We start from the raw sequence: 26,982 nt of genomic DNA, 5'->3' as shown, positions 1-26,982 counted from the left end.
AATCGTGAAAGAAAAGCAAGTGGACACAATGAGTAAATCGAGATGATCCTTATTTACATACAAAGTGAGATGAGATGAGGGAAACATTGCTGAGGGAAGATTTGCCACAAAGGATGAAGACCATGAAGTATGAACAGCGTACAGTCATTAGATGAATAGAAAATAGTCAAACAAGACGAGTCTCCATCAGCCCAATTCCAAATGTGTTGAGAAACGCTGTAAAATAGTAAAACAGTCTAATAATTTCTTAATGAATTAAATTCAAAGAAACACAGTCCAAAACCAGTATTTGTACCACATTAACCTCATTTAGTGGATCAGATCATCCCATAGGTTCATGATACTATGAAGATGGAGAATCAGTGATATTCTCTGAAGGCTCAGTAAATCACAAGAAATGATGGGGTGAGGTTCACAACTTTAAAAATATCCAAGGGGAAGTTAAAAAACATTTTCCTCTTAATGCAGGCGTAAGTATTTATAGCTTTTACCATCTACAATTCATAATATAATCTCTGGGCCTGAGCTCATTTTACCCACAGAGGAAAACTCTCCTTGGTTCTGACGAGTCTATGTTTCATATAGTTGAATAAAATGCATCACAAGCACTGAATTAAGGATGAATCTACATTTATTAAATGTATTTATTTATCCATTTGAATATTCAGTATCTTGTTTTTGTACTGTTTATTTTGCATTTACGTGAAAACGGTTTGCAAAACATTGTCTTGTGTTGCCTGATATTTTACACGATTTCCCAAATGTTTTTGGAACAGGTATTTACACTGATATGCGGTAAACTGGTTTAACAACCTATTAGACCCAAAAATAGGCGTTTAATGAAATGGAAAATGACTAGTCAGTTTCACTCGCTTCCAACGCGTGAATGTGATTACGTTTGTTTAATTCTGCATTTAATATTAAACTGTATTGGATGTCCGTCGGCAGAATTCCACTTCAACAACTGAGTGACGTTTCACCAAAAGCTTGTGCTGCTGTGTACGAACACGTCACAATGTTGAACTGTTAAAAACCCTCTCAGAAATGCCACCGGTCTGTGTTTCGGCGAACTTTCAAAGCGCTAAATGTTTCCTGGAGGCAGTTTCAACAGCAGCATCTGATAGTGCTCGAAGGCTTCGACACGACACGAGTCTCAGATCGCAGGAGTCTGTTTCTCAAAGTGAATCTCACCAGCTTGAAATGGATTACTGGAGGTAAATTAAGTGTTATTATTTTCATATTTCGAGTGTCAGATGTTTGTAAACTCATTACATGTTCACGTGAGGAGGGGTTGGCCTCTAAAATAACTAAACTCTTATTGATTATTGACCCAAACCTCGATATACTGAACTGGCTTCCGTTGTGTCTCTGTTTCATGGACAGATCAGCCTCAGCCTCAGTGACCGATGGGTATAAGACATACCCATACTCCATCATCAGGGCGTGAATGAGGAGAGCTCCGTGTCACTGTAAACTGTTGTCTTCAGCGGTGGCCGCGTACCGGCGTCCGCCCGCTTCCTGTCCATGGTGAACCTCTCGCACGGCAAGGATGCGTGTGAGCATGCTCTGCAGAGTGGCGTCCTCTAATGGTTCAGCGGTGAACCAATGGGAGCTGTTGAGGAAGAGAAAAAGCCGTCTTAACAATTTAGCATTTTTAATGGAATTATAACTTCCGTTCAGGAACTTAAAAACAAACACACGCCATTTTGTTCAACAGTCATGAGACACGGGGTTTGCTTAACGCTGGTCGACCCACCTGTGTCTATGAACATCTTGTTCCGGCTGAAGGTAAAACACATCAGTCCTCTTCCTCACCGACTCTTGGCTATTGGAGAGGAAGAGGGAGAAAAGATGAGTCGTCTTCATTCGTTAGCTGGCCTGTGTGTGTGCGTGTGTGTGTGTGTGTGTGTGTGTGTGTGTGGCCTCACCATCTCGAGAGGTAGAACTCGTAGAGTCTGACCGGACAGTGCAGAGGGTTGGTGACATTTTCAAGCATCTCGAGGTCCCTCTCTTCTTCTGTTTGCTGTTTTCTTAATCGTTCTGACGCAAGAAAACGGAGCAAAAGACAAAAATATTTCCAAACAGAATTTGTTTATTGGGATGAGAATAGAGAAACATTTTCAAATGAACGATACCTGATATTTTATCTTAACTATGGACAGTTCTAATGCTGATCATGTAAATACACAGCTCATCTTCTAGTTCACGCCACCCACCCGTCTCACGCGGCGCAGCGGGACTGCTTCTGTGGTGTCGGAGGTAGAGAACTTTGCCGGCTCCTTTGCAGGGTTTGGAGCATCGAGCGAAGTTGGTGAAGGAGAGGCGTTGATGCTGCGCTAGCGTGGTGAAGTGAAAGTTCTTGGTACAGAAGAAGAGCAGCGTGTTGAGCAGAACGATGGGGGAGTAGGCGCCGAGCTGCTTACACTCCCACAGGTACGACTCCACGACGCGGGAGGAAGCGACACCTTGAACGAAAGGAGGAAGCAGAGGGAGAGTCCATGCGGCTCGTGTTTCATGAACTGGTTCAACAAGTTCTCTCAGGCTGCAGGTCCTTCTGTCCGCGGTGCTGCAGAACCTGGACCTGCCAACTCTGATGTCCCTATCGCTAGCATTAGCATTCATACAGCAGCTCTTTATCCAGCAGCCTATATTAAGTTACATGATGTTTTTTTCTGATCCTGCTCTCTCTCTGTCTCTCTCTTATGGGGTGAACCTTTTTGATAAAATACATTAAAATAAAATAGTTAAGTGATCATACCATTGGGCAGCAGCTGAGGCTTCCAGAGACGCAGCATCCCAGAGATCTCTGTTGCAAACTGACTGTACAGTTCATCAGTAAAGATGTTTTCTATGCGGCCCATCATGAAGAGGTACTGAACAAAGACAGAGGCAGAAAGAAAGTAATAACCAAGGAACACCACGGACTCGGTGTGTGTGTGTGTGTGTGTGTGTGTACCTGCTGTATCCCCAAACAGAGGTAGAAGATGCTGTCTGGCGTGTAGCTTTCTCCATTAGGACGTCTTGCTTCCCTAATGAAGCGAGACAGGGCGAAGCTCAGCTCCCCAGAGTCGCACTGAAGGACGTCTTCTTTCACGTCGACTGGATGAAACCAGGACAAACAAACAGCGTGAGGCAAACGGCGCCTCAGACGAATCCTGAAACACATAACAGAAAGGGAGGGCGCTCACCTTCTCTCGGAACTTTGTTTCGCTGTTGGACCCAGCTCTTCCAGGCTTTAACGCCATATATGTGGTTTATTTTGGGGGCGGCTGGAGTCACAGCAGCACCGCTGTTTAATGGAGTCGTTCGCCTCCGACCCTGGGCAGACACAAACACAATGGATATTAGATAGAGAGGGGAAAGGCTGACTGTTTGTTGAGAGAAAATCCAGGCTTCCACTAAAATCCACTAATCTTTTTACCCGTTTCCGGCCGGGGTAACCTTCTCTCGGTCTCTTTACTCCTCGCCGCGGAGCTGATGGTTTCTGATCCAAAGATTCTGCAAAACAAACACACAAACATCAGTAAGTGAATGTCAGTGTGTGTGTTTGCTGTTGAACGTATTTTCCATTTAAGCTGGTAAAATAAGATTTTAGGCTGCTGAGATATCCACAAGAAAATATTTTAATTTGCAACTGTTTTATTTGTCCAAAGATTATTATATGACGTGTCACCTGATGGGAAGTCGGTCTCCAAGTCCATTATTGGAGAGGAGGGCGGTTGCTCCATGGTTTGTGGGTCACTTGACGTCGTGCTCTCCTCTGGTCGTGTATTAAAATGGGGATCAGTGGACTCCGTGCTCTTCTGTGGACTAACAGGATGCGGCAGCTCAGCTTGTACCGCTTTTTGAGTCTCCTCCTCTTCACGGATTGTTTGAGAGACCTCACTTGTCTTTACATCCCCACAATGAGGACATTGGTCTTTCACAGACACAGACATAGATAAGGTGAAATTTGTGTCATCTCACGATAAAACATATAGATCACTACTGCTGTTACGGTAGTGAAACATTATATTGTTATAAGATGTACCATCTTACATACAGACTTAGAAATACATCCATATACCAGTGAATATATTACCGGTAAGTACACATTCCTTCTACGACTATATCAATCCATGTTATGACATTTATAGATAAAATACTTCAGTAACAAGTTATCTAAAGATGATATTCTATCACAACTCCACACAAAACTGTTTGTCAAATGCCCCACAATAAAACATTTAAACTACAATGGACAGATGTACGGACATATCATTCCCATGTCATTCAAGGCGATGAAGACTGTTGCTTCTCCAGTTCATGTAAATGGTTGCTATGAAATATAGTCTTCTTGTTAAGCAAATGTCACTGCAGTCCTTTTGGACTGGAGGTCTGACAAGTTTTCCTTAATAGTTTGACTTTTAACTCATTTTATGTTAATAACATAACAATACTCTTTAGAATAATCAAATCGTTAATGAGACTGATTGACAAATAAAAAAACAACAATTACACAAATTGATAAAAACAAATCATTAGATGTGAACAGATGAAATGTAATGTTGATGTTGATAACCCTACAAAGTGTCCAATTCGTATTACAGGCACGTTGAAGCCAGTTAAGCTTTGGACATTTGTGTTGATAAACTTTAGAAAAACGTACAAATTACTTAGATATGAGACAGATACAATAGATATGACTTATATATACAAAAACATGGTGAGTATAGTGGTTAGTATGTTCTGAAGCTACAGTCTCCGAGTGGTTGCTATGAATTTCATTCCACAATAGCCATTTGCCCAACTGTCTCTCCTGCATCTCCTATCACAACCTCATTTTTTTTTTTACTATCAATGAATGCACACATGTCAAACAGACAAGCAGCATCCCTCACCTGCACTTGAAATACGCTCATTCGTCTGTATTTCCTTTTCTTCAGCCAAATACTCTGATTGGACAGCTACGTCTCTCGTATCTTTGTTCTGTGGTGGTACGACAAAGGGTACTGGTAGCTGTAAAGAGGGGGGGAGAAAAGGGTTAACATTTGATTCTACCCATAATGACTTGCCAGAGTTTGTAATGTAATGGGAACGTACAGCCAAAGGAATGGTGAACGGGACAGGTGTGTGCTGGGAGTACAGCTTCATAGGCACTGGAATGAAGACCGGTACCGGGACAGGCACCATGACAACCTTCACCTTCTCCTCTTCTGCTGAGGAGCTGACTGCCGACAGAGCTGGACCAGGGAGAGGAGAGAGAGAGATGGGGACAAAATATTAATATATAATAAATGGATAGACTTAGAAAATAAGATAAACAACTTTTACATTCTTAGATTTGGACATTTATTGTTACTGACTTTATAAACAAGAAGAGAGAGATTTGACTTAAAGCATGCTTTAATTTCACAGCTGGCTAATAGAAGCTACAGGATAAAATCATTACAGGAATATTACTTACAACTTTAATATACTTCAATAAAATAAACCACACAATATTAAGGCATTGTAGGGTTTTCTCCTCACCCATTAGCCTTCTGAGGCAATGAGCAAACACATTGTACCGTTAGAACCCTGGAGTGATCGCTGCTGAAAAATGGGCCTCGATACACCGACGTATATGTTGCACCAAAAATCAGACATTTGCAGGGTAGTCGTTTACCACATTAACAATGTATTCGTGTATTTCTGATTAGTGTAAAGTTATTGCAAAAAAGTTTTCTTTCAAAAATAAGGAAATCTCTAAGTGACCTCAAACTTTTGAACGGTAGTGTATGTGTTAATGTTTAATATCAGGAATGAAAAGATTCTCCTTCCTGAGGTATTTCTGGACGCAACAATCTGCATGTTTCTGAAGTCATGCCTGACCATAAACTCTGCTTTTAGCAAATATACAAAATCTATTATTACCGTACACAAGATCAATATCAGACAGTAGAGAAAATACCATTGAAAAAAAAATCCCCCTCTAAAATCTGTCAATGTCCTGTATGAGTCAAGGAATGAAGCAAAATACTCTTATCGACATAAAAATAAAGATTTATAATATGAATTATTAGATAACCGTTGCTGAATGTGCATTTAGATGCACACTTCAATCCTCTGCTCATCATTCAGTCTATAACAACATTTAATGGTTCAGCTTCAGCTTCACATACATGAACCGTTTGCTTCAAAAAGGACCGAAAATTCTGACGCTTCATTTTGTACTCATTTTTTACACTGAAGGAGCCAAGAAATTATAAAATACAAAGACATTTTTATTCCAAATTTAAATGTATTCACATGTTTTAGTTTTAACAAAACTTGAACATTTGCATTCAGATGTTGACAACCTTACATTTCACATCCATGTCCTTGTAATAACACAGCTTAGGACAACAAACCATCACGGAGAGGCAACACAAACGACATACAAACTACTGAATGCAAATTAACACAGACATAAAACATGAGCCTTAGAAATGTAACAACTCTAGTTCAAAGCAAATGTCAACGAGATGAAGATGACTTGTTTCACACAATTCATTCACACGAGTGAAAACCTCAACGAGTTGCTGTTTAACAAGAATACAAAAAATAACTTCATACTAATTCAGTACGCAAGTATTTCAGTCAATGTAGAAGCACATCAAGCAGCACATTTTGCATGAAACAACTTCAGTCTTCAGCCTTGCACTTCCTATTTAAATACATTTCCAGTTGGATTTTGACACAAATAGATTTTCTCTCGACAAAGTTTATACATTTTACTCATCAGAAATGTGATTCTGTGTGGACCTCAACACCACAGAAACGTCTATATTAAAATACTGTATTCCAACATTGTACCGAGTTGTATGCTTTTCCCAGCTATGAGTGACCTAAATAAAATATAATCAAGCTGCATGCTGATAACTCATATTGCAATGGTATAGAATGGTCTGTGTGTCAAGGAAGCACTGAGGGAAGTGTGCTAAGGCTATTACACCGGCTACGAGCCCTTTGCACTTGCCTTTTTTTACAGCATGGATCAGAATTACTGCTTTCTTCAGTTTTCTATAAAAAAAAAAAGGTAACCCAATAAGTGCACCCTTTTGCTGCTTTGGCTCTATAAAAGCACTGCCATTTAAGTACCATCTAATTACTATCTTTACTGCCAACAAAGGTTTTTATTTCAAACGGAACAACCCCAAAAACGCACGTTAAGATCTGAAAGTCGTACAGTTGTAAACAGCAGCAGCTAATCCCGCGCCAGTCCTTTGTCCAGGGGGTCACAGCAGGGAACAACTTCCGTGTCAGCAGGTCAGCAGGCTGTGGAGAGAAAAACTTGGGTGACACACTCGACCCTCTTAAAAAAAAGTCAGTTGAATTTACTTGAAATCAGCATAGATGCAAAAAAAAGAGTTCTTCGCACATGCTGCAAATAACCAAAAAATATGCAATACACAATATATAAATAAGCAAAGCTATAGCACAACAGGATTTGTTACTTAATGTTTAATTGTGATATTAAATGTCGAGAGTATGTTCTGTCGTGTTACTCTGTAGGCTCACCTTGTGTTTCCAGTTCAGGAGCCGTTTTGTAGATCAGTCTGGTGTGGTATAGTTCAAAGCAGGGGACTGGACAGAGGTCGGGCTGTCCTGAGCACGTCTTGCAGTAATACGACGTCTGACTCCTTATTGTCTTACTCTGCTGCTGACCATCCTGCCTGTCGCGGTGCTCCTCCCCTTCATTCTTATCATGAGTCTTAATTCCATCTGCCTCATTTGCTTCTTTCTTCTCCTCCTCCTTCCGATCCCGTTCTTCCTCCCCTCTTTTCCTCTTGTGACGCGAGCAAACCTTGCAGTCAGAGTCAGCTTCCCTCTTGCCCAGGAAATGGCGTCCCGTAAGGCGCGCTGGCACACCTTTGCACGGCTGCGTTTCTTCACGAACTTCTAGTGACAGCTCTGGAGATGTGGATGCGTCCACGGTCAACCGGCCAGGTCGCACGGCGCTATCTAGCAGAGTTGGTGCACTTATTGATACAGCTGATTGTGAACAACGAATAATTGAATGAACCAAAAGAAAATAAAAGCATTAGATGGTGTGTACGTAGAGACACACATAGCGAGAAGGCGAATGGTTACTTCTATTCCAACAAGGTATTAAATAAATTAGTGTTTGTCATAGCACTGTCGGATACATAATGCTATAATATTAGATAATGTCTTAACAGAAAATATATTAAATAGATAGTTTATATGTACGAGCTCATCATTAGCCCGATGCATCAATATTATTCCTACAAGAAGCACTGCAATAAATTCTGTTTTTGCTTTGGTGACAGTTTGCTATTTCAATTATAATTGGTTCATCTGATTTGTGTGATGTGAACATTTTAAAAACTGAGTGTCTCGAAGAAAAGTCTAATACCAAACAAGCACAACTTTGGTTGGAGGAATAAATGAAACAAGATATTTCGGAAGGTTTTCTCCAGACACTGAGCAGAAGTGAAGATGCAGCGAAAAGAAGTGTGCAGAGAAAACTGATTTTAAACTGACAAGACTGATTATAATACGTCATGACTTGATGTTTCAAATGTCTCTAAAACTATTATTTCCCGTTTTTTCTTTTAGCATGGGATCTAGCAGATGACAGTCCTGCTATGCAATCGATTTGCGTTTTGTTGGTAGCTACCTGCTGATCCCGTAGAAGGTTCAGACAGTTGGCAAAAGCTCTCTTGATCCATAGTGAAGGGACGACACAGAACCGACTTGTTCTTCATTTGGCGTCGACGTGACAAAGGCACTTGCACGGCATCGGTTTGAGTACTGGCCTGGACACAGACATGAAAAATATTCACAATCATTAATATGCAGCAATTTTATTTCTAACCGGTACTATTCTTTTTTACGGTTTAGCAGTATTAGGTAGGGATGTCCCGATCCAGTCCCGCAATTAGAAATAGGGCCCGATTGCAAGCTTCCAGACTCAATCGGAATCGGATACATATGGATAGCAATTTTCAGCATGCCATCAACCGGGACAAAACAAAGCTACGCCATAGACGTACGATGTTTTAGAGTTAAATGTTGAAATAAGATGCATAGAATAAAAAATAAAGGACATCCCAGATCCGTTTCTTGATGTATAATAGAAGTTTTGGATCAGAACTCGGTATCGGTTCAAAATCAAATGACTCGGAGGCAAAACAAACCTGGTTAAGACATCCCTAGTTTTAAGTCATGTCCTGCAGCTACAAGTTCAGACCAGGAAACACGCACACGCACACACACACACACACACACAAACAAAACATACATGGTCGAGGTTCTTGCCATCAATGCTGGAGTTCGGCAGTGCTCCTACAAAAGAAGAATAAATGCATGTCATCAACAACCCGAGTGAGAAACAGACCGTTTATTCCTGATTATATTCAACATGTAAAAAAAAAAGACCTGCCAATTTGTGCAATTGGCCCCACTACAGACATTCACACAGGCAATGTGGGTGAAGTGTCTTGCCCAAGGACACAGCAACGGTGGACACATGTGCCGCAGACAGGAATCGAACCGCCAACCTCTCGATCATGGGACGACCCGCTCAATCACCTGCGCCACCGTATGTAATGAACTAACCTGTCAGAGCAATATCTGCAGACACGCTGGGCTGAGTGGCAGAACCATTGGCCAGTGACACCACATCAGCTATGACGGGATTCATCTTTGTGCAGTGGTTTGGCTGCACCAGAGCTGGAGGAAGAGAGAAAGAGACTCATGTTGAAGCGCTTTTGCTTCCCCACCTGGAAATCGCTCACAAAATGGGTTGACATGAAGCTTGGGAGCCATGTCATATTATTAAACAGAACGTTTCGTCATGGCACATGCGAGTACAGTAATACCTCAACATACGAGTGTTCCAGCAAACCTGCGAGCAACAACTTTCAGATGCTACCATGTGTCTCGAAGTTAATCTCATAATAAAACCACATTATATATAACAATAATTTATTTTATCACTGCGTGTGTATCAATATTGCAATTAATAAAGTTTTTCCATTGTTATTAGTGTTGATTTGGGTGTCTTTAGACACGGGACAGATTAAATTGTTTTCAGTTATTTTATATTGGAGATTTCTTTGGGACATACGAGTGATTTGAGTCACGATCTTGGTCCTGGAACAAATTATACTCGTATGTCAAGCTGTTACTGTACACCTCTATGAAACGCCACGGGTTGGTGATTGATTCTGGAATAATCAGGAATTACACCGAGCAAAAATATAAACGTAAAACTTTTGTTTTTGATCAAATGTTTCCACACGTTGAATTCAAAGATTTAAGACATCTTCTATGACTCTATGTACACAAAAGGCCTATTTCCAAAGGAGGTGCTAAACAAACATTTGAGAGAAATAGGCATTTTGTGTACGCAGAAGACGTCTTAGATCTTTGGTTTCAACTCGTTGAGAGGAGCCAGATGAGGTGGCTCGAGCATCTATTTAGGATGGATAAGCGTTTTGAAGATGGATGGATCATTCACAGCATCTTTATTCCATCCCGAGTTTATTCACGGATCATCGCGCCGCCGTGTGAGTTGAGTCTCTTCCTTTTGCTACCATTTCTGAGAGCTGTTTGAGACAGAAATGAGGGACGCTGTCCTGCAGCATCTGTTTGATATTTTGACCAAAGACTGTCACAAATATTTCATATACCGTAAGTGCCTAAGAACGGCATTAACTTGCGTAAAATGGGTATAATATGGGACTTTTAAACTTAATTGCATATTAGTATTTAGATTATCATATAGATGACAGAAATTAAAGAAAGTGACACACATAAAGGGGTATGAGGGTGGATTGGGATTTAAAAGTGAGATGATTTCTCAACCAGGATCAAGAGTACTTTCAACAACTTGTGAAAATGAAATAAACAAAACCCCAGCATACTTGAATTCTTAACAGATGTATGCCAAGGGCTTAAACTTTTGTGTAATCATCTGGATTTAAATAGTAGAAACATCAGTCACACTATGTGCTCCAGTTGGTATCATGTTACAAAACATCAACATTACAGGATTAACCAGAGCATTTCTGAGGTCGGATGAAGAGATAGTAAGACAGGTCAAGTTACATTACAATCTTGATTGAAGTATGGCTGTCCTCCCACAGTGTTGGGTTAGTTAGGGTCTACTTTTCTGTTCGTTGGAAACATATAACTAGCAAGGAAGCATGAACTATCACACAGCGTAAGAGAAGTGATGACGCAGTTTACCGTAGGGTGTTTGCGGGGCTGTTCCAGTACCGTTACTACTGGTATGATGGCTCGTTTCAAAATGGAGGGAACAGTAATGCAGCAAGCAGTGCAGGTTGCAGAAATTACGGACCGAACCCAAACACTGCAGCTTCTCGGCCATGCAGCCCTGCTTCCGACAACCGTCACACCTCCCCATCTGGACAGGAAAAGGAGGAGGAGAGAAGATCTTTAGAGGCAGTGAAAGATGATCACACAACCACACTTGTGCAAACATCGTTGTCCTCACCCCATAGTAGAGTATAGTGTACTGGGACATGCAGTGAGGTCTACAAAACTCCTCCATCCTGCCTCCATAATGGCTGTGCAGCATCTTCTTGCTGGTGCCAGAACAGTAAGTGCAGGGGCGCCAGGGACGCTCCTTGTTGTGTCTCGTAAGCTCATGTTTGAAGAGAGCCTTACAGCCTGGAACACAGGGTGATTGGACTATAATATAATTTGGGTCAGAGTACTGCAAACGTGTATTTCAAGATTGTTCTTAGACCTATTTTGATTATTAGTTATGAACAGCACTTTGAGGCTTGTTTTTTTCCCCAACGCTGGAACACGGTGACAAAGACAATGTCTTTAATCAGACATTCTGCTTTTGCAATTTGTTAATAAAAGTTAACTTATATTAACTAAGACTGCAATACAGAGAGTGGATTCGTACCCCTTGGACACTGCCGAGGTGCATATATATATATATATATATAAAAGAAATATAGCGATAGAGATAGATAGATACTGTAGATAGAGAGATAGCTAGAGATAGATCAAATGAAAAGGCCACGTTAAATGAACTCACTCTCACTACAGAAGACCATGTCCTGCTGGTTGTAGTTGATGGTATCAAAAAGTACTTTCTCCTGTTTACAAAACTCACATACCACCAGGATATTCTTCTGGGTTTTGTAGTGCTCACAGCACACCTTGCTGCAGAACATGGAAATACGACCCTGCAGGCAACAACAACAAAATCAGATCAGTGTTAAAATCATGCAGCGCCGGTAAGGACTTTGGGGTCAGGGGTTAGTCTGTATGTGAGCCGTGTCCCTTGCCTGGTGACTGAACAGCACCGGTTTGATGTTGAACTGTTTGCTACACTGATGGCAGGTTAGCTTGGACGCGCCAATGGGCCTGGCCTCTGCTGCTTTCAACGGCTGACCAGCAGAGACTTTGAGCTGTGCTTGCCCTGGGGAAGGGGACGACATGGCTGGGAAGGGAGGCACCAGTGGAGGCACTGACGTATGACCGGGATGGTGACCCTGGTAGGGGACGGAAGATGGGTAGTTCTGAGGCACGGGAGGAACGGAGCTGGTTCCGACAGAAGGGCCTGGTTTGGGGGCATCTTTGGGAGTCAGGTTTCCATTGATCAGGTCTGGTTGAGAGTCGTGACCAGATTTCTGTTAGGAGAAAAAGATACAATAACATATTTAATCCGAAAAAAAAAAAGGCAAGCTGTCGACCAACAGCGTCAACATTTTCAGATACGAGAGATTATACCCTGAACAATGAAACGCAGTCAAGGGAGCAGAAGTTACGAATGGTGCCGTCCACCATGGCCAGATGGTACTGAGGAACAGCAGATATCTTGCACCGGCAGCAGGGGAATGCAGCACCTATAGTTAAAAAAATTAAATCATTTCATTGGGTGGCACGTGAATTAATAATAAAGCAAAGTGTGCCCTGACTGCAGTGACAAGAATAGATTCTATATTCAATATTCTCGTTGTCTCAGGGGATCTGAAACGGTATATCAGCTGACCCTGGCACTGAATGTCTCTCTCTCCTACCACTGAGGATGTGTTGGCCTGGTCGACTCTGTTCCACACAAACAGGTGAACAGTACAGCTGAACTTTGCCCCTCTGATCTCGTTCCATGATGGTGGAGGACGCTGTTGTCGTTTTGTGACAGTTGGCACACTCGACCATCTTTCTGCAGGTCTGTAGGAAAAGGAGAAAGTAGTCGGTAAGAGGCCCGATGCATTCGACGGAATTGTTTTTGTGACGCAGACTGATTTGTGGGTACTATATTTAAGTCATATTGCAAAAACATCCTACACACTACAAGCAGTAGTATTTTTCTAACGTGTACCTGTTTGTATGTGCTAATGCAGGTAGGACTACAGAAGTTGAGCTGGGATCTATCGATAGTGAGCGTCTGACAGGAGCCCGAGCTGCTGTTACAGTAAAGTCCACAGCCTTCGCAGCAGTTCATGGCCAACTGCCGCATCTTTCGCCAAGTAACAAAACAAGCATTACTACAAAGTCTGTGGAGGCGGCCATGATGGGTGACTTCGTGCTCAATCAGCTGGAGAGACAATGACAAGAAGACATAAGGAAATGCAAATAATTAAGGCAAATTTGAAAGTAAATTTTATCATGTCATGAGGGGCAGAATCTGTCGTCACTGTAAGAATCAGAAATGTGATTCTCTTACCCTGTTAGAGACTTTGCAGACATTGCAAACGGGTTTTTCCGGGAGTCGCTCTGCTGGTTTCTCAAGCTTCCTTTCTTGTCCTTTGTCAGGCCATTTATTGGGAACCTTATCAACTTGTTTCTTCTTGTGTCTGAAGACAGACAGACAGAACTGGCCGCAAAAGTGCATGTAGGTATTGTCCTCCTTTGGAATCCTGACCATGTCCCTCGGCTGGAGAATCTCCCTTGAAAAAGAATAGCACAAGAAATTAAGAGTGGACGATCACAGGATGCAGGTAAAAGGTTAGAGAAAGAACGGATGAATTTAATATTTAAAACAGACTGACAATATAATTACACGTTTTATTGTCGCCAAGTTTGGCCGGGCTGACTCGGCCATCTCCTCTGCCGCAATAAAACGTGCTTTCACAGCAGCTTTCAAATTCTTCAACTCTTCTATAGCTCCAGCTCTGCATTCAGGTTTTTCCTGATGTCTCGTCTCATCGTACCTTCTTAGATTACGGTAAATTCTTTTTTTTTACAGCCACATTAGGACACAGTTTTACCGGCAATATTAGTAAACATATACCCGTCGATTCTGAAAGGCTGAAAGACTCATGGGGGAATGATCCTGGGGAGCCTATAGTTCGGTAAGGCAGCTGTTGCACTGCATTATGGGATCTGTATTTTGCGTGTAATCAGCGCTTCATATTGGTGGGCCATTAAGTTATTTCGTGGGCCAGATATAATCGTACCGCAGACCGGACGTGGCACTCGGGCCTTGAGTTTGACACGCATGCACTAAAATCTGTGCGCTACAGAGCTAGCTGCTAGCTGCGTGCCACGCGACTATACCTGTTGCACTGGAAACAGGATCGGTTCTTGTTGACTGGAGGCAGATGGCCAGTCAGACAGACTGTGGAGCAGAACAGCTGCGTAGAACCTTTTCTTTGGAATGCTGTTTGGCCTTTCAACAGAACCTTCAAGAAACAATAATGAACACATGCACACGTGGCACAATCATTTCCTGTCGACTCGTGTAAATTGTGTCATTTATAATGCGTATAAAATAATTGCCGTATATTTACAACGGCAAAAGATGAATAGCAACTACAATTCGGACTTTTTTGGTATCATTGACATATAAATGTTTCAAAAATAAGCAGCGTTAAGTACCTTACAACAGCCGCTGCAGCAAACACTACCAGGGACGGGGGGTGCAGGTGGGCGTGGGGGCACTTGGGTCAGAGCCGGTAGTGAATTCTGGATTTGAAATGGAGGCGCTCTGACTGGGAAAGGAGCCATGGCTTGCAGGACTGTACTTGTACTTGGTATAAAAATGGTCGCTGGTGGGGGTGCTGGGACTGCTGCTGGCACTCGAGTAGATAAAAAAGAGAGATTATTTTATTTAGATTGTTTTTAATAGCACCTCCCATGCATAGAAAACGTGTAGTTTTAACCACTGGCTGCTGACGCTTCTAAAACACTGCAATTCAGTTAGCAAATAAGAAAAAGAGGAGAAGGCATACTTCATTAACCCCTTCCCTCTCTTTTCGGTCGCAGGCCTAAATCACACACACACACACACACACACGTACTGACAATCAACAGTGCAGCGCCCGTCGACAGCGCCTCGAGTGCTGTAAAGAAGTAGTGACCATCATGCACATCATAACCAAAAAAAATTAACTGAAACTCTATCAAGACCCTCCATTTAAAGCATCTCGCTGACTCGGCCTTACTACTGCCAATTTATGAGAGTAAATTATTTCCCTAATGTCTGTGCTCCTGAACAATCCGTAAAAAAAATCGATTATTATCTATAAGCAATTAGCCTTCTCCGATTATGGGCCAATCACAGACTAGCCCTCTCGACTACTGTTATGGTCAAACCATATGGACAAATCCAACTTCAGCTGTCGATATTACTTGGAAACAGGCAAGATGTTTATGCAAGAGTGAAAATAAAACTCTCTGTAAACTATGAATCCGCATTTAACAGCGCATCAGAGTTCCACAAAGGCCTCCCCAGCTTCTAAGAAAGGAAGGATGCAGTCCCTGAATTGAGACACGGTTAATATGACAGAAACAAAATGAGAGAAATGTTATATGTTACAATTAACAAATGAAATCGACTCACTGGGGGGGGCTGCGAAGGCGTTCGCTCCACCTACAGAGTACACAGAGCTGATCCTCAACTCTTCCTGAAAGGAAAACACGGGAAAACAAAATCTGATTTCTTTCAACTCGTGACTTCTTCTAATTACTCTGCTATAAAAAAAAATCAAACCTACCCCCCACTGATCATAAACAGCAAATGCACACCGATAGCTTAGCCCCCCCCCCCACACTCACCTCATGATGCTCCAGCTCTTCTTTTATCTGTCTGATGGAGCTCTGCGGCAGTAGAGCTGCGTCGTAGCCCTCGTCAATGGGTTCATCTTTAATCTTGATTGGCGAAATCGGGGGATTGCTTTCCTTCGCTGGAGCAGCCTCCGTCTTCTGAAACAATAGATTTATTCTCAATCAACGACTGAAGGAAAAGTTGTAAAGTGAAGTTACTTTGACGATCAGTCAGAATGCACACCTCTCCCTCCTGGCTATCTTCCGTCTCCTCTGTCTGGTTCTGGACTCCTCCTGACAGAAAGGTAGTGTGAAAAAACGACTTTCTTCAAAGCATTACACACTCAAGAGTTTAAAATTTACACACGCTTTGTGCAAACTGTGAATGAAACAATGAACAAATAAAATAATGGACATGGAAAATAATTCTAGAGCATACCTGAAATAGTTTTATATTGTTATTCTCTTGTTTCTGTGAGCAGTTGGAGCATTTCTGCCTTTTTCCTCGTGTCAAATAAAAGCTTTCCGATTCTCATTCAACTATAACGATTCGGTTCACGGAGAACCAGCTGATACACGACTGGGATGCACCCAGCCGACCACAAAATGTTCTGTCTTCATTTGAATATTGCGACTAAAGTCTACTAGTTAAATCAAGATAAAATATGATAGACACAAGGAAAACACACAAGTCACCCATTTTCACAGTCTTAGTTAATGACCCATATACAGTATAATGTACACACATAATTTTTTCCTTTTGAAAGGAGAAATCCCATGAAAACGCGCAAAATCACAAATTTATGGTGCAGAGATGCAAAAACTGCCGCCACCAGCAATTCAACCTTCTCTATCAGCTTGTTTCCGCTGATTTTGGCTACTTTGGCCTTTGATTCTGGCACTATTGTAAACAAGAGACATGGTTTCGGAAGTGTTCTTCGCATGTAAGCTCGTGAAATGTTATTAAACTTCCTCGTGTCTCACTCGATGCCGTTACTCTTAAGTTTGAGAGTCAAATGCCCGAAGACCAATCACAGTACCGCTATAAACACACTATAAAACAATAAACACTTTGTCCCGCCACAAAAACATGCAAATACCGGTAAGTAAATTGGTCGTATGGCCAGTAACTAAGACAGAGGAGCCATACCTTAACAAAAAAACAAACAGAAAAGGTATTTGTCCTAGATAGTGGATAGACACCTGATATATGTTGTTGGTAAAAAAACAAAAACACAACTTGCCCTTTAGAATGGTCTAAATTCTGATATGCACAGCCTTACCTTGGCTGTTGTCAGGTGTGTGCTCCTGGGAGGAGTGAGAGGTGTTACTAGATCCGACGCTCCCTTCCCTTTCCTGCTCCTCCTGCTCCTCCTGCTCCTCCTCTCGCGGCTGACAAGTCAAAGAATCACAAAGAGGCCCCTTGTGCCCCGCTCCTGGTTGGCTTTCTTTTCGATTTGCCTCACATATATTAGCATCCTCCAGGCTGCCCATTGGCAGGGCAAAGTGCCAGTCTTCATCATCTTCCAGGCCATCCACTGCATCATCAAAGGCGCCCCCCCCACTTCTTCCTGTTCCTCTTCCTGGTCCTCTTTTGTTAGTTTCCACAGTAAACAAGGAATGTTGGTCGGAGGAAGTGGAAGAAATGAGAGGCAAGGACGGTTCTCCCATTCCCTCTTCCATCTTTTCTTCTCGTCTGCCGCCATTGCTGTCTTCATCTACCTGTTGGTGTTCCCCTTGGCCCGACACTTTGTCTGTTCCCTTTGCGTCGTCTTGGCCACTGCTCTTGGAAGAGGTTGCAGAGCCTCGCGAGGAATCGGCAAATTGTCCGAGCCCCATCACTTCGTCAAACACTCTGGACAGATGCTCCTCGTGCTGCAGGGGAGAAAGAAAGTGTTTGATGCTGCTTATTTACGTCTTTTACTCACGTCGGATGGAAAAAATACTGATTTAATTTATTAAAATGAAGTTTAAAATGTAACTATACTGTATTTTTAGAGTCTGGACTAATTATTAATCTCATCTCATCAATCTCTTCAACTGAATGAACCGTAGGATTTTCAGATACCTCATAAAAACAATACACACGAACTGTACTTATGTAGAACATATTATTCTCTGTCAATTGTGTGTTGACATTGTGTCATTCTCTGAAAAATCAATCACCCAAACCCTCAGAATTTGTTGTATTTTTTTTTACAGTCCCGTGAAGTACACAATTCAGTATTTTGAGCCCTTGTACCCTCGTGTAAGAGATAACTTCAGGATATTTCTGTGAATGAAAAATGTATGAGATCTGTAAAACTGAGGCCAAATCAATGTTGCATCCATTCCAGGGATCAAAATGTAAGGCAAAAATGTCTTATTTGTTCAGCGCAATTATTATTATCAATGTCACATTGTCATAGCTTCAATGGCAGAATACTGAATACTACGTTAACTTAATTATTAGAACTTCATTTTGAAATGCTGCTTATCCATGCTAGAAAAAAAACTTTGTCAAACTTGATATTTAAAGTTGGTCAAAGCTGCTGTACTTTTACCGTGTATAACCAAAGCGTTCAGAAAACCTGCCATGCTGGCCGGGTTAGAAGGATTATTGCTGAAACAACCAAAAAAAGCGACCAAGCACGGATAGATCCCATATGAAAATAGACCTTTCATATATTATAAATTGTTTTGATAACCATTTATCCCACATTCTTATATGCTCCATGAATAAAAATGTCACCAAAATCCTTCTTTCTCCATTTAATTATGAAGTATTCCAGGGTATCAATACTTGTTTCTAATACGAGATGGAATACAGATTATATTTGCTTAGAGGTGCTCTGGAAAGCTATATTTTGTACCATGACATAACAACTCGATCTGACCTCGGATCATGGAATCTAGTGTGAATGGAAGGATGGAAAAATAATTTGAATCAGGTTTTAGTCAAACCCGATTTGCATCTCATTGATTGCCCCCTATGCATGATAAAAGAGGAGAGTAAACACACTGACAGTACAAAACACAAGTTACAGAATCGTTATTTGCAAAACAATATACATATATGAATAAAACCTTTGCATATAAACGATTTAGGAAACAACACGTTCGCTATTGATCATGGCCACAGGCCTCATTTTACTCGATCAATCACACGTTGGCATAGTCGTAATCGAACACAAACATTCACACCAAACATCCAGTTAAAATAGTTTAACTCGATGCTGTGATCCTAACTGGGATTCACACGACTCGTCTTTTAATAAAATCTGCACTTTATTTTGTTTCCAGCAGTCCTCCGCGATGCTTTGTGAAACAATGGATTTAGCGTTACCGATTACAAGAGCGAAGGGATAACAAACGCTCACGAGTAGACTTTGATCTTAATGTTTTCAGTTGTGTGTGATTTACAGGTTATCTTCGTTATCTGGCGTGACAAAATGCGTTAATGAAGAATAACAGTGAGCTAGAAGGCTGCAAGCTAGCTAGCTAGCTAACGTTAGCTTTAACATGTACATCCCGACCGGAAGCTCAGCAACATGTCACACAATGCGGCTATAGATTATCGCTTTAGTTTACTATCCGGTTACTCCTTTGAACATGTCCCGGTGTTGTTACCTTTATTCTTTTAAGTCTAAATTCCTCTGAATCCGCCATGTTTCGTTACGCTGCAGAAGCCGCGCTTGCGAACACCCCCCCTCCACCCGCCGCTGATGCTGTGGTGCGTTCAAGGTAAATCAGACATTTGGGAAACATTTGGGACCAAAACTGCCACAATTAAAAATAAATATAAATGGGGGGAAAACTAAAAGAAAATATATATCTAAATATAAATATATACATACATAAATATAAAAAAAGTTAATATAAATAGAAAAATATAAAACAAGATTAAAAAAGTAAAAATATATGTGGAAATAAATGTGAAAATAAATATATAAATATAATTAAATATCAATAAATAAATAAAAGCTCTCTGCTCTTATGTTTATTTTTTTCATGCTGCAGAGGTATGGAAAGCACTTTGTTGCCTCCAAAAGTCTGACAATTATGGGAGCCATAAAAAGAAGCAGCCCCTGGTATTTTTCGAGCTCCTACGGGGTGATGTCGATCCAGGCAAAAAATGGTTGCCCTCAGCCAGATTCCTGCGTGCATATTTGTTTGCGTTTTTGGTACAGTAGCTTGAACACTGAGTCAAAGAACAGACTAAAAATGTCATGAGGAGTATGTTTGTGCCAGTGGTGAGAGGGGGCGGGACACAGGGCGCACGTTTGGTTGATGAATTATCGAGGGTGAGGGTTGACAGGGTCAGGGTCTTCCTCAAATTTTCCAGATAGATGGAAAACTGAGTATTAAAGTAATAACATAATGAACCGTATTGAATTGTAAGTTGCTCACGATGAGGGATAAACTTTGATGTAGGTCGTGTAACGGAAATAATTCCTTATCTCTTATTTATTTTATTACTGGGTAGTCATTATCTATTCATAATGTCAATATCTTCATATAATGGCAGTAACATTTGATGGAAGAACAGAGAGTAGCGCAGTTAAAAAACCCTTGCGATTCAACCTCCGGTCCACACGGTGGCGGTAATGCGTTTAAAGCGCGTCAATCAGTCGATGGTTTATCAGGGAGGAAGAAGACGGGTGCAGCGAGGAAGTGTCTCGTCGACATATGTTGACATTGTTTTACTGACTTCCTCGCAGGACAGTCCGCCGAACTGACGGTCGGAGTGTCTCGCCGGTGGAGCTTGAGGCCCGTTTAACGGCGGACGAATGGCGACGACGACAGTCAGAATGGCGGCGGCCGGGGGCGCAGCGTCTTTGTCCCGTTTCAGGGGAGCGCTGGTCGCCGCCGTGCTCGGAGACTGCGTCGGCGGAGAGTTCGAAGGAGCGGAGGAGGTTCCCATGGAGAGCGTGCTGCAGCACCTCGACAGCCTGGACGACACCAGGGGGGACGGTCTGTGTCATCAGCAAAAGAAGCCATATATAATAATAATAATAATAGTTATAATAACGCGTTGGTTTTATATGGAGCTTTTCTGGACACTCAAAGACGCTTTACATTGTGGATTGTTCATGCGCTCCATACTTGGTGGTGGTGGGAGGGAGCGGGGATTCGAGCCGGCAACCTCTGATGACGAATATATTTATGAGATAGAATGTTAGAGTACAAGTACAGTCACACGGTAGCATGTATTACAGGACAAGTACAGTCACACAGTAGCATGTATTACGGTATAAGTACAGTCACACAGTAGCATGTATTACAGTATAAGTACAGTCACACAGTAGCATGTATTACGGTATAAGTACAGTCACACAGTAGCATGTATTACAGTATAAGTACAGTCACACAGTAGCATGTATTACGGTATAAGTACAGTCACACAGTAGCATGTATTACAGTATAAGTACAGTCACACAGTAGCGTGTATTACAGTATAAGTACAGTCACACGGTAGTATGTATTACAGTATAAGTACAGTCACACAGTAGCGTGTATTACAGTATAAGTACAGTCACACAGTAGCATGTATTACAGTATAAGTACAGTCACACAGTAGCATGTATTACGGTATAAGTACAGTCACACAGTAGCGTGTATTACAGTATAAGTACAGTCACACAGTAGCATGTATTACAGTATAAGTACAGTCACACAGTAGCATGTATTACGGTATAAGTACAGTCACACAGTAGCGTGTATTACAGTATAAGTACAGTCACACAGTAGCATGTATTACAGTATAAGTACAGTCACACAGTAGCATGTATTACAGTATAAGTACAGTCACACAGTAGCATGTATTACGGTATAAGTACAGTCACACAGTAGCATGTATTACAGTATAAGTACAGTCACACAGTAGCATGTATTACAGTATAAGTACAGTCACACAGTAGCATGTATTACAGTATAAGTACAGTCACACAGTAGCATGTGAACGTCGGCAGAGCGACCCTGATCAGAATTGAGAACATCAGTTTCCGTGTGATTCGGGCTGCCCACAATGCCTCTCGTATATTTTTCGTGTGTTAGGTATCCTTGACTACAGTGACGACACGGCGATGGCACGTTGTGTGGTCCAGTCTCTCCTCACCCGCGCCGGCTTCGATGAGCAGGACATGGCCCGCAGGTACACGAGTGCAGACTTCTGACACGACTAACAGAAACGGTGTTTCACAGAACGCTGAGACTCGTGCACGCTCTCAGACTGAAGACCTGGCGTCTCGCCTCCAGGTTCGCCAAGGAGTACAGCGCGTCTCCAGGGCGCGGTTACGGCACCGGAGCGATCGAGGTGTTGAAGAAGCTGTCTTCTCCTCATCTCAATGACGTGTACCAGCCGGCCAGGGACCAGTTTAGTGGCCGAGGCTCCTTCGGCAATGGGGGGGCCATGAGGACGGCCCCCTTTGCGCTGGCTTTCCCGGATATGGCTGATATTAAAAGGGTGAGCAAGGAGCCTTCCCTAAATGTCAAAGCTACTCGCCTTTCGTGATTCACCATGTCTAAAACTTAAATAAGTCTGTCGTGGACCAATTTAATTCTTTTTTTCTCCTCTCCAGTTTGCCCGTCTGGGTGCCATGCTGACTCACTCCTGTTCTCTGGGCTATAATGGTGCTGTGCTGCAGGCCTTAGCGGTGCACCTTTCCACGCAGGGAGCACTTGACCGGCCTCAGCAGTTCATCAGCAAGCTAATCGCAGAGATGGAGGAGGTGGAGGACAACGAGATGGCCCGGAATGACGCCAGAGTGTGAGCACGACATCGACGAGAGCGTCCGTAGCGCAGATTTGGATTCGTTCAGAAATGTGACATCAAATAATTAGTAACAAATGTTTTTTAACGTTTTAACGATTGCAGCCATTTGGCACAAGCAGGCATGTAAAAAACATCCCCATCGTCGAGCAGAGGAAGAAACACAATATACCTTTGAGCCCTGAGTGAGAAACAGGATTTGTGTCTAATAAAAGCTAACATTTACTGTAAGTTTGGTCAAACCAACCTGGAAACATGATCACTAAACGACAGCTTTCTGTCAATAAGGAAACCCAGATAGTTACAAATAGTTATAAATAGAGGGGATATTCTTTCTTTTTTTAGACTTGATCCAGGGGGGGACAGATTACATCAGTAGTTCAGGAAGGAGAAGGGGGGTTCTTTAACCCAGAAACCCATCTCTGTCTTTAAAGTAAGATCCTATGTCGGTTGAAAAGCCGGGGTTATTACGACCTTTGAGCCTGAACTTGGGGAAGGGAGCGTGTTTATGAGTTCTTTTGAATTCAGTAGAAAAGTACATCCATGTCAACTCAACATCTACAAACGAGTGAAGCTCAAGTTTATGAAAGTGTTTAAAATCTATTTTTATTTAGGGATTTATTTGTAGGAATGTCTGTATTTCTAACAGCACAGGGATCACTTAAATCATTTTGCAAAAACACCCACGCTCGAGACTTTATGTGCATGTATGAATGTAAAATCGGGTCAATTAATGATCTTAAAGGAAACTTTGAGTTAGGCCTTCTGCCAAATTTCCCTTAACACTGTGTTTCTGTCCAGCCTAAAGGAAGCAGAGAAGCCTTTCTGTGAGCGCCTCCACAGAGTCAGAGACCTGATGGAGAAGAAGAAGGTTAGCGTAGAGGAGGTCATTTCTGAACTGGGTGAGTATCTTTGTTTCTTTGACTTCAACTTGCCCCTTTCACAGCAGCAGCGGATTAATGAACCAAGGACATTTTCTATTTGAGGAATTATTCTATTTTTTCCTTAATATTTTTATTTTGAATTTGTTTTATTTGAGTGGTTGAAATTATTTGTGTATTATACTAGAGAGGGAAAAGGAATATTCTCATCGAGGGATCAATAAATAAAGATTGATGTTGCTGGCGTCTGCATTGCAGCCTCACTTTTTATTTTATCATGGAACTATTGCTTTTAGGTGGAATGACAAAGTGGGGAAAGAGGGAGTGCCTTCTAGTTATTGTTCATATCTTTCCTTTCAGGTAATGGCATTGCAGCACTCCAGTCAGTCCCTACTGCCATTTTCTGTGTCCTCCATTGCTTGCAGCCCCAGGAATGCCTACCAGGGAACTACGGTGGTCTGGAGAGGACAATCGCATACAGCCTGGCTTTAGGAGGGGACACAGACACCATAGCCTGCATGGCAGGGGCCATTGCCGGTGCACACTATGGAATCGAGGCTATTCCACAGTCGTGGATCAAGTGCTGTGAGGGGGCAGAGGACGCAGATGTGAATGCAGAGCGACTCCACATGCTTTATCACCAGCCATCACGAGGAGGGGGGAGCGGGACGGGGGACAAGAGACGTGGCGTCACGTCAGAAACCCCTTCCAATGGCACGGAGAAGAAAACTGAAACTGAGTGACCCAATCCTGTTTTTTTTTTATTATTATTAAATGGTAAAATTACTTTTTCCTTTATTTTATTTGAGCGCTTCAATTTTTGAGATGAAAAAAAAAAAACATGGTTTCAAACAGCAAACATAAAATGCCCAAAAGGAGTAGGCAGAAGAAAAATGCTTATTAACGCCTACTCCCTTTCAAAAGTAATAAATGATCCATTTCCATCTAGCAATAGGTCACACAGAAATAGAACAAATATACATGACATACTGCAAGTCATATTCATAATAAACGATTGTGTATGACCTATACTTACACAGAGTGTACATTCTGTAGTTATGTATGTCAGTTTGTGATTGTACTTAGAAACAAAGAGGCTGTTTTTGGGTGGGACAAACAAAACACAGACAGGCTGAATCTAGACTATGACTGTCATACACATGGCTGGTCTTTTTATGCATGCAAAATGAATTATAAATATTGGGTCCAGGCAATTAAGTCATAGCTTCATCATGCCAGTTTGTTTAATCAATACTTCCCCCAACGTGTGCACTCGGAACTGGTCCTGTTCGGTCATGTGCTTCCACCCTGTCCGACCGTTAGTCACTCTGAACGAGGGTGCATCCAAATCTGCATGGACGACATGAGCCAGATGGCGAGCTCAATATTTTTGCTCAACCTTTGACACATTAAATCTAAACCTGAAAGTACCAGCTCTTACATCTAGAAATATGCGGGACTGAACGAGTGTAGAATCGGGAGGCAGTTCAAGGACGAACCTAAACCTCTCACATCTGCTGTGTTCACGTGATCGCGGTAAAATGCAGGAGGTCGATAAGCGAACGCCACAAATACTAAATAAAAAGTCTTCAGTCCTTTAAAGTTGTACTTGGTCGCTGTGGTTCACCGATCTTATTACTAGCAAACGTAATGTATACGTTACATTCTAAATGTTAGCAGCCTGAATGCTGTTATGTATTTAACGGCAGTCATCGATGAGGATGTAATTATCTCTCACCAAAACTAGATACAGAACCTCAGAGAAATGCATCCAATCGTTTTTGTGAAGCTGCTCTTGTTTTTTTGTGTGTTTTTCCAAACTGTTGACGCATTGTTGTATTAACGTCACGAGACATGCAGTTCTATGAAGTAGTATTTATAAAGGATGCTGCACTTTGCTGTTTGGTTGTTTTTATTCCAGAAGTCTTTGAGCTGTTGAAGACTCCCCCAGCTTTAGATTCACTTGGAGAACAATATATTTTATGCAAGAACATTAGTTAATGAAAAAATAATACTTGCCTATGTTTAAATGTTTAAGATTTTCTACTTTTTTTGTACTGTAATGCATTCAAAGAACATAATTTCTCTTCTACAATTGAATTCTAAATGAATCTGCTGCCGCTTCACATACAAGCGATTGATTTTAATTCTGTTAGGAACATTTTCGATTTATATTCTCTTGAACCATATTTTAGAATCTCAAAAATTCAATCTCCAGCTTCAAACTCATTTGTAGATTTCCATGACTGGAAATGAAAGATAATATCACCCTATTACTATTGAATGTCAACGGAAGCAATCCAACAGAAAGAGGAACATCTGAACCTGCAGGAACAGAACTTGTAACTCACGTTCACATTTATTTTACCATTGTTTTGAGAAATTTAATTAAATAAAAATTAATTCTAAGGCAACCTCAATTTTTCATTGCTTAATTATGACATTCTTACAAGTTTGTCCAAACAACGCTATTTACGGCTTTTCTATAAAGAAATACAATTAATATTATGCAGAATTGAGCTCAGCATTTTGGCCCGGCCTTCCAGAATATTTTCTGTTTCTCATGTGGCGCCATGGAAAAAATAATTGCACCCCGAGAACGACCCCCGGGGCCCCACCAGAGCCACACGCAGAAGAACCTGAACCTGAAATAATAAAAATGCATTATTACCCTGCTTGACAAGAACAGTGTTCATGGTTTTATATCAACTTGAGTGCCGCACTGACATTTATTTCCTCAGTTCCTTGGTGAAATAATATAAAATCTGAGTAAAGAAAATAAGCCTCCACAAGCTGCTCTTGTTTTTTTGTGTGTTTTTCCAAACTGTTGACGCATTGTTGTATTAACGTCACGAGACATGCAGTTCTATGAAGTAGTATTTATAAAGGATGCTGCACTTTGCTGTTTGGTTGTTTTTGTTTGGTTGTTTTCGTCAGGACTCATGTGATTGTAAAGCAGCTCTGGTCAGAGATCAAGGCGAGGAGAAACAAGCAACATGCCATGGAAGAGAGGGAGTCTCTTCATCTTCCTTTTTGATCAACAATGTTGTCTTTCAATTATTTTTATTTGAATTGATCTTCATTACTGCTTAATTTCTACTCCATTTGACGTATTCTTACAGTCCCAGTTATGTTCCAAGCATGTCTGATTTCAAATGAATATATTTTGCCAGTCTATCCAAGTGGAAAACTATTATTTTTTCCTAAATGAAATTCCAGATATGTTGATATGAAATGTATGTCTGTGGGGAGTTTGGAAATTTGGCCTTTATGGGTTGTGGAAAATATTTTTATAAAATAAAACATTCTAATTTCACCTTATGTTGACTATTATGTTTTTAAGCCCTC

At 41.6% G+C, this 26,982-nt stretch overlaps 2 protein-coding genes across 2 annotated transcripts; one reads left to right on the top strand and one right to left on the bottom strand.

Annotated features, from left to right (window-relative positions):
* Window positions 1-1,464: 1,464 nt before the first annotated feature.
* LOC137907522 (zinc finger MYM-type protein 4-like) lies at window positions 1,465-19,692 on the bottom strand. The gene is made up of 30 exons (XM_068751867.1): window positions 19,612-19,692; window positions 17,286-17,877; window positions 16,247-16,296; window positions 16,015-16,161; window positions 15,800-15,863; window positions 14,836-15,035; window positions 14,515-14,639; window positions 13,682-13,904; window positions 13,337-13,552; window positions 13,035-13,185; window positions 12,745-12,860; window positions 12,300-12,644; window positions 12,047-12,197; window positions 11,489-11,664; window positions 11,212-11,398; window positions 9,586-9,699; window positions 9,269-9,312; window positions 8,645-8,783; window positions 7,522-7,995; window positions 5,083-5,222; window positions 4,872-4,998; window positions 3,664-3,919; window positions 3,422-3,491; window positions 3,189-3,318; window positions 2,957-3,099; window positions 2,759-2,873; window positions 2,217-2,465; window positions 1,929-2,061; window positions 1,757-1,825; window positions 1,465-1,612 (listed from the first exon to the last, which is right to left on the bottom strand). The coding sequence occupies exons 1-30, from the start codon at window positions 19,648-19,650 to the stop codon at window positions 1,465-1,467; spliced, it is 5,133 nt and encodes a 1,710-aa protein (XP_068607968.1). The 5' UTR covers window positions 19,651-19,692.
* Window positions 19,693-20,634: 942 nt separating this feature from the next.
* adprs (ADP-ribosylserine hydrolase) lies at window positions 20,635-25,624 on the top strand. The gene is made up of 6 exons (XM_068751949.1): window positions 20,635-20,955; window positions 22,039-22,135; window positions 22,240-22,447; window positions 22,563-22,750; window positions 23,555-23,655; window positions 23,995-25,624. Exons 1-6 carry the CDS (start codon window positions 20,772-20,774, stop codon window positions 24,375-24,377), a joined length of 1,161 nt encoding a protein of 386 aa, XP_068608050.1. The 5' UTR covers window positions 20,635-20,771; the 3' UTR covers window positions 24,378-25,624.
* The last annotated feature ends 1,358 nt before the right edge of the window (window positions 25,625-26,982 follow it).

The sequence above is a fragment of the Brachionichthys hirsutus genome, chromosome 18 (assembly GCF_040956055.1).
Source record: "Brachionichthys hirsutus isolate HB-005 chromosome 18, CSIRO-AGI_Bhir_v1, whole genome shotgun sequence".
Classification (NCBI taxonomy): Eukaryota; Metazoa; Chordata; class Actinopteri; order Lophiiformes; family Brachionichthyidae; genus Brachionichthys; species Brachionichthys hirsutus.
This window is presented reverse-complemented; position numbering and strand designations above follow the sequence as displayed.